The sequence below is a fragment of the Asterias rubens genome, chromosome 1 (assembly GCF_902459465.1).
Source record: "Asterias rubens chromosome 1, eAstRub1.3, whole genome shotgun sequence".
In the NCBI taxonomy this organism is placed as follows: domain Eukaryota; kingdom Metazoa; phylum Echinodermata; class Asteroidea; order Forcipulatida; family Asteriidae; genus Asterias; species Asterias rubens.
The window spans coordinates 29,359,951-29,370,673 of NC_047062.1; the positions used below are offsets into that span (position 1 = coordinate 29,359,951).

The following is a 10,723-nucleotide window of genomic DNA, read 5'->3' on the forward strand; positions in this document are numbered from 1 at the left end:
GTCTAGAGGTAGGGAGAATTTAGAATTGATCAATACTACCTATCTAATGATTAACACATCTAAGTTTAGGGAACACTGTTTTTACAACGGGGCAATGAGAAATTAAAAGTTGATCAATTCAAGCATGCTCACAAGGTAGCTAGACCAAGAATCGGTGACCGTGTGTACTGTCCAGTAGTATGACTTCCTTCCTCCATAGCAGCAGACGAAAAGTGTGACCCAAAAACAAACAGTAGGCTAGGCCCCAAGTTTGCGTTTGTGCAATTTTTTTGGAAACTATTTATATTCAAGATGTTGAGCTTGAAGGCTGTTTCGTTAGTACTGCATAATACAGAATTTTCCTACGTTATCGAAAGCACGGCAAAACATTGATGATGACATTTTGGAGCTCATGCTAAGTTGTAAACAACCAGCTCAGAAAATCAGAAGTAAACTCTTGAGCGACAAGGCCACAAGGGGGCGCTAGACCTAAATCGGCACCTGTCAGACAAAAATATTTTGATCTAAAAGGGGGAATAAAAAAGGGGATGGGTGGTCAAACATGTGAGCAAAGGGAAATTCTATGAAGCATTTGGAAGAGGGGGCCTGAAGGCCTCTCTATGGCCTCTCGCATGTTTGTTAAACTTAATCATTTTCAAATACGTTTCAGAAGGAATGGTCCAGCTACTTCTTATAATTCTGACCAAGTGGCAGGGACAAGGAATATGAAAGAGGAAGTATAATAAAACATTAAATGTGGATTCCGTGTTAAAATAAACTTAAATATTTCGAATACAAATTTTGGCCCTGAGAATAACAAGAGAATAATGAATCGCTCTTCATAAAATCAAATAATGTTGTACCTTTATTATCAAAAATCACCCAATATACATATAAAAATATTCATACATATAATTACTTTGTACAAAGAAGTTGATTCAAATACAAATCTGACTTTAAATTTTAAATACAAATAACTTTTTATCGAGGTGAATCTTTAACAAACAAAAATTAAAATTGAGAGTGGAAACACAAATATATAATATTTCATATAATTGTTGTTGGCAAGACTCAAGTTAGTAGCACTTAGAAAAGTACAGTACTACATACATATGTACATGTAGCGAGGTCTCGGGGCCCCAACCACATAGGTTTATTTTTTCAAAAAGAAGCTGCGCTCGAACAACTAAAATGATTAGCGCAGAAAAATGTTGCCCTGCAGCAAAAATAGTTACATGTACATGTACTACTCAATTACCAATGTAATGTGTATAGTTTGTGACTTGTTATCTGCAAATTTTGGCTTAGCAGGGCCCAAATTCACAAAGCCTGTAAGCACAAAAACTTGCTTAGCACAGAACAATCTTGCTTAGCGGAAACAGATACAATGCAATCAAAAGGGACCTCTCTTGACTGGGCGGGTCTGTGGAGGAGTCAGAAGTGGCAGCTCAAGATCAGTCTATCTAGAAGCTTCTCACTAGTCAGACATCCTTTTTCAGAGCAATACAAATTCTGGAGATGATTCCAAGGGGCCGTCACCCCAGTTTGAAAATTGGGGGGAGTGGGGTTGATCCCACTCCAAGAGGGATGACTCAAAGAGATAATTACGGCGGTAGTTAAAAGTTTAATGCCAGGAGGGCTGGACGGCAACTGATTGATTGAAACTTGCTGGGGGTGGAGGCACCCATGCACCCCTGGATTCATCATTACTTTAGTGACAGTGTCCTCTTAGATTTGTGTTTTTGCCACAATCTTCAAGATGCAACAGAGGGCAAGGTTGACAGTCTCGGTATGGTTGAATCCAACGTGCCGAGCCCAACTTCTTTCTGGTATCCAATGGTAGCTTCTCCCAACTGCTTATCGTCCTGTGTGTTAGACGCCCATGGTGCTGACAGTAAAGTCGTTCTGTTCACTGTGAGCTTGGCTGGGGAAACTGGATGGAAGCAGTCCCACACAAAGCTGCCGTGTTTCTGTCGGGAAAGCAACAATGAAAATGAAATTTAGTGACATTGAAACAATGCATATGGGATCTTCTAAGTATTGTTGTTTCTCAACATACTCTCAAACATTTAGTGAGGAAAGGGATTGATACAGTGAGCTGCCCACGAATGTAAGAGACTCCATGCTGTAGCAAACACAAGATATTGGGTGATACACTGACAGAGGAAAGCTGTTCGGTTTAACCTCCCCAGTTTCTTCAGTAGCACACTTTGCCCCTGTCGGATATCTACGTTGAATTACGCCAGCCCAAAAGTGAGTCCGCAGCCAGGGCCCAATTTTATAGCGCTGCTTAGCGGCCGATTTGTGCATACTGTGCAATTTCTATTTCTTCTTAGCGCTGCTAACCGTAAGCACACGAAAAGGCATGCTAATCTTCTGGTGCTTACCACACGAAAATAAATGACGTCACAATGCAAATCCATGGTAAAAGCGCAATATGGCCGCCCAATTTTTCTGCTAACCTGGGGAGAACGCTTGCACCTTAGCAAATTTTTCTGCTACAGTAAGCACACAAATTTGCTTACCGTTAAGCAGGCTGCAGCGCTATGAAATTGGGCCCAGATCTTTTTGCACTTTTGAACAAGGTAAATGAGTACGACAGAGAGTGTTCACTTTTCATTAAAAACAATAAGTGCTGTCTCATGTGATTGAAAAATTCAATCCTGAAAGACCTCACTGAGCTAAGAGTTGAGAATTTGAGGGACAATCTAATCAATAAAGATGATTCAAAATTTTGAAGTAATTACCTTTCCTCTGATTGGTTGGCTTGGGTTCGTGCGGCTGTCGTACTGATGTTGGTATGAGATGTGCTCAACCAATAGGCGAGGCCCTTTCTCAGATGGAAGACTTGTTATTGGCACTGTAGAAAAAAAGAACACAGAATTGGTTAAAAATCTACACACTTTTTAAAGATTATACCTTGCTATAAATAAGCAGGGCTGAAACAACATGGGATTTAAACTATATTTTTTACTAACATAGGTTATAAGTTTGGTTGGCAAGCAGTTTGCAACAGCTAATTCTATTTTTTGATGTATTTTGTGAAGAATTTTGATTATCAGGTTTTCTCGTTGCTCGTAATGGAAACTCACGCAGCACCGGCAAAATCAGCCTTTAGCTGTTCTATGCTAAGCAAATAATGGCTGGGGCACCAGTCACAACATTTGAAATGTTTGACATTTGGCTGGTAACTAATTTCTGCTAAGCAACATTCTTACAAGTGCTTCGCAAATTTCTGTGCAGGTCAATTTAAAGAATCATTGGTTGTAAAGTTGGGGGGAAAATTAATGTCACAATACACAGTATGTATATAGACTAAACCTTTTGAAACGTAGCATTAGGCCTATTTTGTCAAAAATATAAAGTGTGACCTCACCGATTCCTGAGGTATGAGTACTAGGGTTGCTGCCATGTCTTGTCTGACCAGTCTGGCCTTTCTCAGGTGTCCGAAACTGGTCTCTGTTCGTGGAGTTGTAACTGTATTTTGGAACCACCTTCTTCACTTCCCCCTGGCCCTCCTTCCACTTCCACCACATGTCCCCACTGGGATCCTGGGTCGCTTCCTTCGCCTGCGGTTTGACGTCACAGATTGGTGCGTTGAGCAGACGGCAATCCTGCATGAGGAACCCGACCTGGGATGGGTGTGGGTTGTGCTGACGGGTTGGGGAGAGGGTTCGGGACTTGGCCGGTGAGAAACGCCGGCTTGGGATGTTGCTGTGGGTGGTGCTGTAGTGGCTTTTGGAAGCGGGGAGGTTCTCCTCGTAGTTACCAAATACACGTTTAGTGTCGGAGCTGAAAGAAACAAGAATTTTAAACAATTATAAAAATTGAAAGATCATCGACATGTAGATGACAGCGTACAATGAGCTTGTATATGATGAATTCAATGATTAAATTGTACAAAGTCTATAGAAAATTACACGTATTTTATATGTGTTTTCAAGTTGTGCAAATGGAAATAAACCAAACAAACAAACAAACATCCCGATTGAGCTGTGTATACAGGTCCAAAGGCACTGTTGGAGGAAAAAGGGAGCAATCAGTATTCCAATTTCACTCCAACAATGGCTTTTGATCATTAGGGCCTATGCAAAATCAACCAGGCGTTTCTTTTGTGATAGAGAAGACCAATATATAGGCAAGAAACAGTCAACAGTTATTTTTCTTTTATTATTATTAAACCTACACCTAATGTACACTGGGGATTGTTTTATTTAGATGGTAATTATACAGTCACACTACTTCTAGAAACTATAAGGCGCTCACAGGGGAGCCTTTAGTTTCTAGAAGTACATTCACACATTCAATTCACAAATAAAAAATGGCCTTCAATAAATACAAAACAGTCACTGCACATAATTGCTGGCACACGGTGACAGTGTCAATAGGCCTATGTTGTATGTAGTGTTTATGTCCAATCCAACAATTGGAAGAAGATAAGAAGTAATTTCAGTAAAAACAACCTAGTCTGGCTCTTTTTTATACACATTGGGTTTATACAAATGGTTACCCTTTTACAAACAATTTAAGTTCTTGTGTTTTCTTGTCACTTGTGAATGTGATTGAGTTCCGATAGTACAAATTTACTAAATTAAAATAGTCTTTTTAAATTAACATGTTTAAAATGTTACTTACTCTGTTTTTTGTTCCCCTCCTCTCTTCTTGGTTGACAGTGGTGGCATGTACAGAGTCATAATTGCTCCACTTATTGCTGAGTTGACGAAATATAAAAGTAGGATTTGCTACTAATACTAATAGTAAAAGAAATCGTTTGAACACTTCCGGTTTGCAAGGCTGTGTGTAGGGAATGTAATGCGAGTGCACGTTGTTTTGGTTTGCAAATCAGCACGCAGAGCGCAGCGTAACCAATGTACACAACTTGTGCATCATTCGTTTTCCGCTCCCCTGTTGCCAAGTGTAGACAGCGCCCTCTTTTGGCCGACTAGGTAAAATTTATTTTGTCACTACGCGGACCACCATTATCTGCAAGGGTTGATATAGGCCTACCAAATTTTATGCAGAGCTGTAACATACATCACACAAATATGATTGATACATGCTATAACTTAGGAGGAAACTATAAATAAATAGTAAACTTGCGGGTACAACCATGTGTAAATCTCTTTTGAGTGAATGTAATTGGCTCTGAGAAGAGCCGGTTTGGTCTCAACGTTTCGAACGCGGGCCTACTCGCCTGCGCTCGTCTTCCTTTGATAAATAACTTGATTTAAAGCAGTAGCATATCACGTACGCAAATAAGTAACTTATAACAAAAAAATGCACTCGAAAAGTGATTACTATTAGAGTGTTTTGACATTAAATAAATCTCATGACGAGATATTACCACCTACGTAGGAAAAACAAATACTACTCCTAGCTAGACCCCTTTTCCTTTTCCACGAACCTTTGTCAATAAACCAGGCACATTAGCACACTATCAACATTGTGTGCATGTAATCGGGAACAACATCTAAGTTTGACCTTGCAATAACTGTAAAGAACATGACGTCACTCCAATGTTCTCGACGGAGACGGTCCACACCAGCCAATGTTGTCCACTTTGGTAAATAATTTTGATCGACCCCCCAACATTAATATGGACAGGTGGTTATGAGAAAGGGTTATTTTAAAAATTGCCTAATTCTTCAGTTATCAATTAAACTCTAGCTTTACTAGTAAGTCTGTCTCTATAAATTGAGTCTTTCTGACGTCTTTCGATGTAGAGAATAGTGTCGTCGCATCAGTTTAAATCGGTCAAGGTTACGTCTTTATCATTTCTGTCATTGAAATTGCTTTGGAATAATTATTGGGTTGTATCTATTTCATTTCGCTACAAGCCTGGTTTTGAGCATTTGTAGAAGAGTAAGGAAGTCCAATTGTATTATGCGAGGGAATTAGTGAAAAGAAGTAATTGAACAGGTTTCTTATGGATCTGGACATCTGATGAATTTTGTCTCAATTGGAATGTCGGTGGATTGTGGAGATAATGGACCAAGTATTCCCAGTCGGTAGATAAACAAGTGGGACAACTATTGCAGTGAATAGGACTTTCGTTTGATTGAATTGGTGATTTTTGTTACCGATATCGGTATTTAGGTCGTCTGAACAGGGGATTATAATTCATGGATCCAGGAGGAATTGATTGAGGAGACAATGGGTTCTTTCAGGGTTAAAAGAAAGACTTTTTCGTATCGTTGTGGGGAAAAAACATGATGTCAAAAAAACTTCAAAAAACTGCGTGTCTCTATTTCCAATACCCCTAATTTAAGAAGGGAAAGGTCTAAAAGAAAATGACAGGAATCGTCTCAATATATCGGAATGCAAACTGTGTCCAACTTGATTCAATCTCAACCGAGAATCTTCAAGCGATCCCAGGCGTCTAACTTGATTTGCTGAGAAGGCTCGTTCCGCAATCATGTACGATTTACCACGAGTGGCCGTCCGAGCCGGCAAAACTCACTTAGCCCCGGTTCATTGTATTAAAGGAATTGGACACGTTTTGGTATAACTGTCAAAGACCAGTATACTCACTTGGTGTATCCCAACATAAATGCATCAAAATAACAAACCTGTGAAAATTTAGACTCAATTGGCCACCGACGTTGCAAGAGAATAATGAACGAACAAAAAACCGTCCTTGTTGCACGATAGTGTGCTTTCAGATACATAATAAAAGGCTTCAGCTGAAGTCTTTTATTTAAGTGAGAAATTACCTCTTTCTCAAAAACTACGTTACTTCAGAGGGAGCCGTTTCTCACAACGTTTTATACTATCAAAAGCTCTCCATTGCTCGTTACCAAGTGTAGTTTCTATGCTACAATTATTCTGGGTAATAACCAATAGTGTCCAGTGCCTTTAACATATTCACGGTGCGACAAATAAGAATTACCAGTGAGTGTGACAAGCAAAGAGTGACAGATACTAATTATTTATAATTACCTGTGTGTGAAGTTGGGGGTGTGATTGCTCATACGCCATTTGAATGTTCCGTTTTTCAATGTTCACCTCCTCACTCTTTTGATTTCAGCTTTGCTGTGCAAAGTCTTGCTTCCATTATCTTCAAAAAATTAATATCATCATGTTCAAATTGGGAACTTTAAATAAGTATAGATTTTACCGTCCATTAAATTCTAAAAAAGTCTATGATATTAATATAATTATAGGTTGGCTAAGAACCCTTTATATTACCTCAAAGTTTACTCTTTTTCTTTACGCTCAAACTCTTAAAAATGTAAGATTGCAGGTTAGTAACTGAACCAATAGGAGGAGCTGCTTGCAAGAAGAGGAAACTGTGGTGGTATGGTCACATCACCCGGTCAAAAGGACTCTAAAAGACCATACTACAAGGCACAGTCCTGGGTGGATTTCACAAAGAGTTAGGACTAGTCTTATCTTCGAGTTAGGACGAGTTACTAGTCCTAACTTAGGACTAGCTGTACGTTTTGGATATCCTTTAGGACTAGTCCTAAGTTAGGACTAGTCTCAACTCTTTGTGAAATCGACCCCCAGGACACCCAAAGACCATACTACAAGGCATAGTCACTGGGAAAAGATATATCACATAGATTAGCAGAGGACCGCACTGGATAGCGCACAATCGCCAATGGTGCCCCTATATACTAATACGAAATTCAACAAGGTCATGAGATTAAAGTACGAGTACAACTAGAATGCTAAATAATTATTCTAAAATCTGCCAGTCGTTATACTCTTTCAAAACCTATATGCTCTGGTTACAGTGGATGTAAAATTAAAAACATAATGATAACAGTCGAAGGCCGCAATAGCGTTGTTTTTCAATGTATAAAGTAAACCGCGTTTTGTGTCCTTCGTATACAAAACCATTGGTAGCTCCACATTACGGTGAGACAGAAAACAAACATTAGTGACATTTTCAAATGACATCATTGTTTCACTGTATCGCAAAAATTAATTACATCAAAATGATTGATGTTGTAATACATTCTTGGAAACATACTCCAAAGACAATAAATTGGGATGGTTCCCTTTGTCACGCACACCGTCGAGATATGAAGTGTTATGACGTCATCACTGCCAATCCTCCCCTGCATTTAGAGTGGTTGTTTTTCTATTTAATTGATATTTTGTTTATTGAGCGTAATTGATTTTTTGTAGCTTGTCACTCGTGGTTTATGAGATGATTTATTGGTTTCAAAGTTATCGACTTATGGGGGGGGGGGGGGGGGGGCGGTGAGCGTTTGTACATTGACATCACTGCTGTGGCATTATGGGGGGGGGGGGGTAACTACATAATTAAAGGAAATACTAAAGAAATTTCCACAGTGATGCGAGAATGTGATACCTTTAGTTTGTGTACAAACGGATGGAAGTCCCTTTAAAATAACACCACAAAGTTCAGATTTTTTTTTTAAAGGAAAGTCAATTTATTGGGCCTGGTTCTATGCTGGTTCTGCGACCTTCTCGAAACTCATACGCAATGCAAGTTTATAGGTATTTCATAACGTCTCGCTATTGAATGAATACAACATATTTTATTTGCCTCTTCCAGTTACTTATTCGTCTGATTAAAGGCAGTGGACACTATTGGTAATTACTCAAAATAATTATTAGCATAAAACCTTACTTGGTAACAAGTAATGGGGAGAGGTTGATAGTATAAAACAGTGTGAGAAACGGCTCCCTCTGAAGTGACGTAGTTTTCGAGAAAGAAGTGGATTTTCCACGAATTTGATTTTGAGACCTCAGATTTAGAATTAGAGGTCTCGAAATCGAGCATCTGAAAGCACACAACTTCATGTGACTAGGGTGTTTTTTCTTTCATTATTATCTCGCAACTTCGACGACAGATTGAGCTCAAATTTTCACAGGCTTGTTATTTTATGCATATGTTGAGATACACCAAGTGAGCAGACTGATCTTTGCAATTACCAATAGTGTCCACTGTCTTTAAGTACATCAGACCTTATCACTACCCACAGCATACAAGACCTTAATGGAAACATTTAACACTCATCATTAACACTCCTCTTACAGTGATGCAAGAATGTGACACCCTTAGTTTGTGTACAAAGTGAATTTCCCCTCAAAAAGAACCCACAAAGTTCAGACAATAAGGAAAGTCGATTCACTGGTTTTATCCCACGAGTTGAAACTCCTCCGCAAAATAGTTCAACAATCAAAGTTAGCTAATGATATGTCACTACTAACTGAATGAAAACAACAACATTTCTGTGAATCTCCCACAGTTGTAAAGTAGACCTACATCACTGCACGTAGGACAAGCTTGCTGAAAACATTTCACAGCATTACCATCTCAGCACTCCCTCCGTTGGGTTGCAGTTCGAAGTAAACAAGACACCCAAGTTTACTAATATAAGATGTTGCTGTCAAATGAAGAGGAACACAAATTCCACCGCATCCTTCGTGAAACTTAATTCTTCCGGACGGTAAATCTCAGCTCAGCCACACTACGGAACTTAAAGGCACTAGGGTGGATCTCACGAGTTAAGACTAGTCTTATCTCGAGTACTCGTCCTAACTTAGGACTAGCCTTCTGTTTGGGGTATCCCAACATATGAATCGTGAACATTTGGACTCAATTGGTCATCAAAGTTGCAAGAGATTAATTAAATAAAAAACACCCTTGTTCGACAAATTTGTGTGCTTTCATGTGCCTAATTAAAGGCTTCTGTCCTGAAGAGTTTTATTATTTGGGTAAAAAATTATCTCTCAAAAATTACACTACTTCAGAGGGAGCCGTTTCTCACAATATACCATCAACAGTTCTCCATTGCTCGTTACTAAGTAAGTTTTTATGCTTACAATTCATTTGAGTAGTTACCAAACGTATCCAGTGTCTTAGAGTGAGAAATTACATCTTTTTCGAAAACAACCTTATAACTTCAGAAGGAGCCGTTCTCACAATGTTTCATACCACTAACACTAACAGCCTACATTGCTCTTTACCAAGTAAGTTTTTATGCTAACAATAATTTTGAATAGTGTCCATGCCTTTAAAGCCATGCAGCAAACAATCAAAGCACAAAAGGCAGCCCCATCCTGCAGTACAGTCACGTTGCAGGCCTATGTCACGAGTGCAAAAAGGGTGTATGTGTCATTACGCTTCGTCTCGCCCCTCTGATCTGCACACCCTCTTGATGAAATCTTACACCGAGACGGCACGAATTACTGTTATTAGATGTCGGTTCCTCCAGTAAGCTTTCATGGGGGAGAGGATAGTGCAGAGACGGTTTTAGGCGTGTGACTGTAACCGCTTGGTTTGCTTGGAGGTGATAATGACCAACATATTGTCAATTTTGATTTCAGATGTTGTATTTTATCCAGGAAAGGGGAGGGGAGTTTAGAAAGTAACTTCCCACAACGATGGTACCTAGGATGTGTTTTGTTCATTCCATCAAACTTAAATGCACCACACTCATTTAAAAAAAGGACACATAATTTACCAGCACATTGTCAAATCTTACATTCTTGATTTCAGATATTGTATTTTATCAAAGGGAAGCTGAGCAAGGTAAATTTCTTCAAAATCGAAATGGCACTAAGTGTGGCTTTTTTTTTCTCCATTCCATCAGTTTGAATGCACCATACTCATTTCATTATAAGCCTTCGAGAAAGTCTCTGTTATGAACGAAGCGTCATGCTATTGACTATTTTGTTTGCATCTACACCACAAGTCATTTTGGTTGGTAAGCAGTTTGCCACAGCAAAAACCATTTTCTATTATTAAAAATTGGGAGCAGTG

At 39.1% G+C, this 10,723-nt stretch overlaps 1 protein-coding gene across 1 annotated transcript; it reads right to left on the reverse strand.

The window, feature by feature from the left end:
• Positions 1-866: 866 nt before the first annotated feature.
• LOC117296464 (uncharacterized protein C2orf73 homolog) lies at positions 867-4,758 on the reverse strand. The gene is made up of 4 exons (XM_033779408.1): positions 4,615-4,758; positions 3,356-3,771; positions 2,727-2,839; positions 867-1,949 (listed from the first exon to the last, which is right to left on the reverse strand). Exons 1-4 carry the CDS (start codon positions 4,671-4,673, stop codon positions 1,734-1,736), a joined length of 804 nt encoding a protein of 267 aa, XP_033635299.1. The 5' UTR covers positions 4,674-4,758; the 3' UTR covers positions 867-1,733.
• Between the last annotated feature and the right edge of the window lie 5,965 nt (positions 4,759-10,723).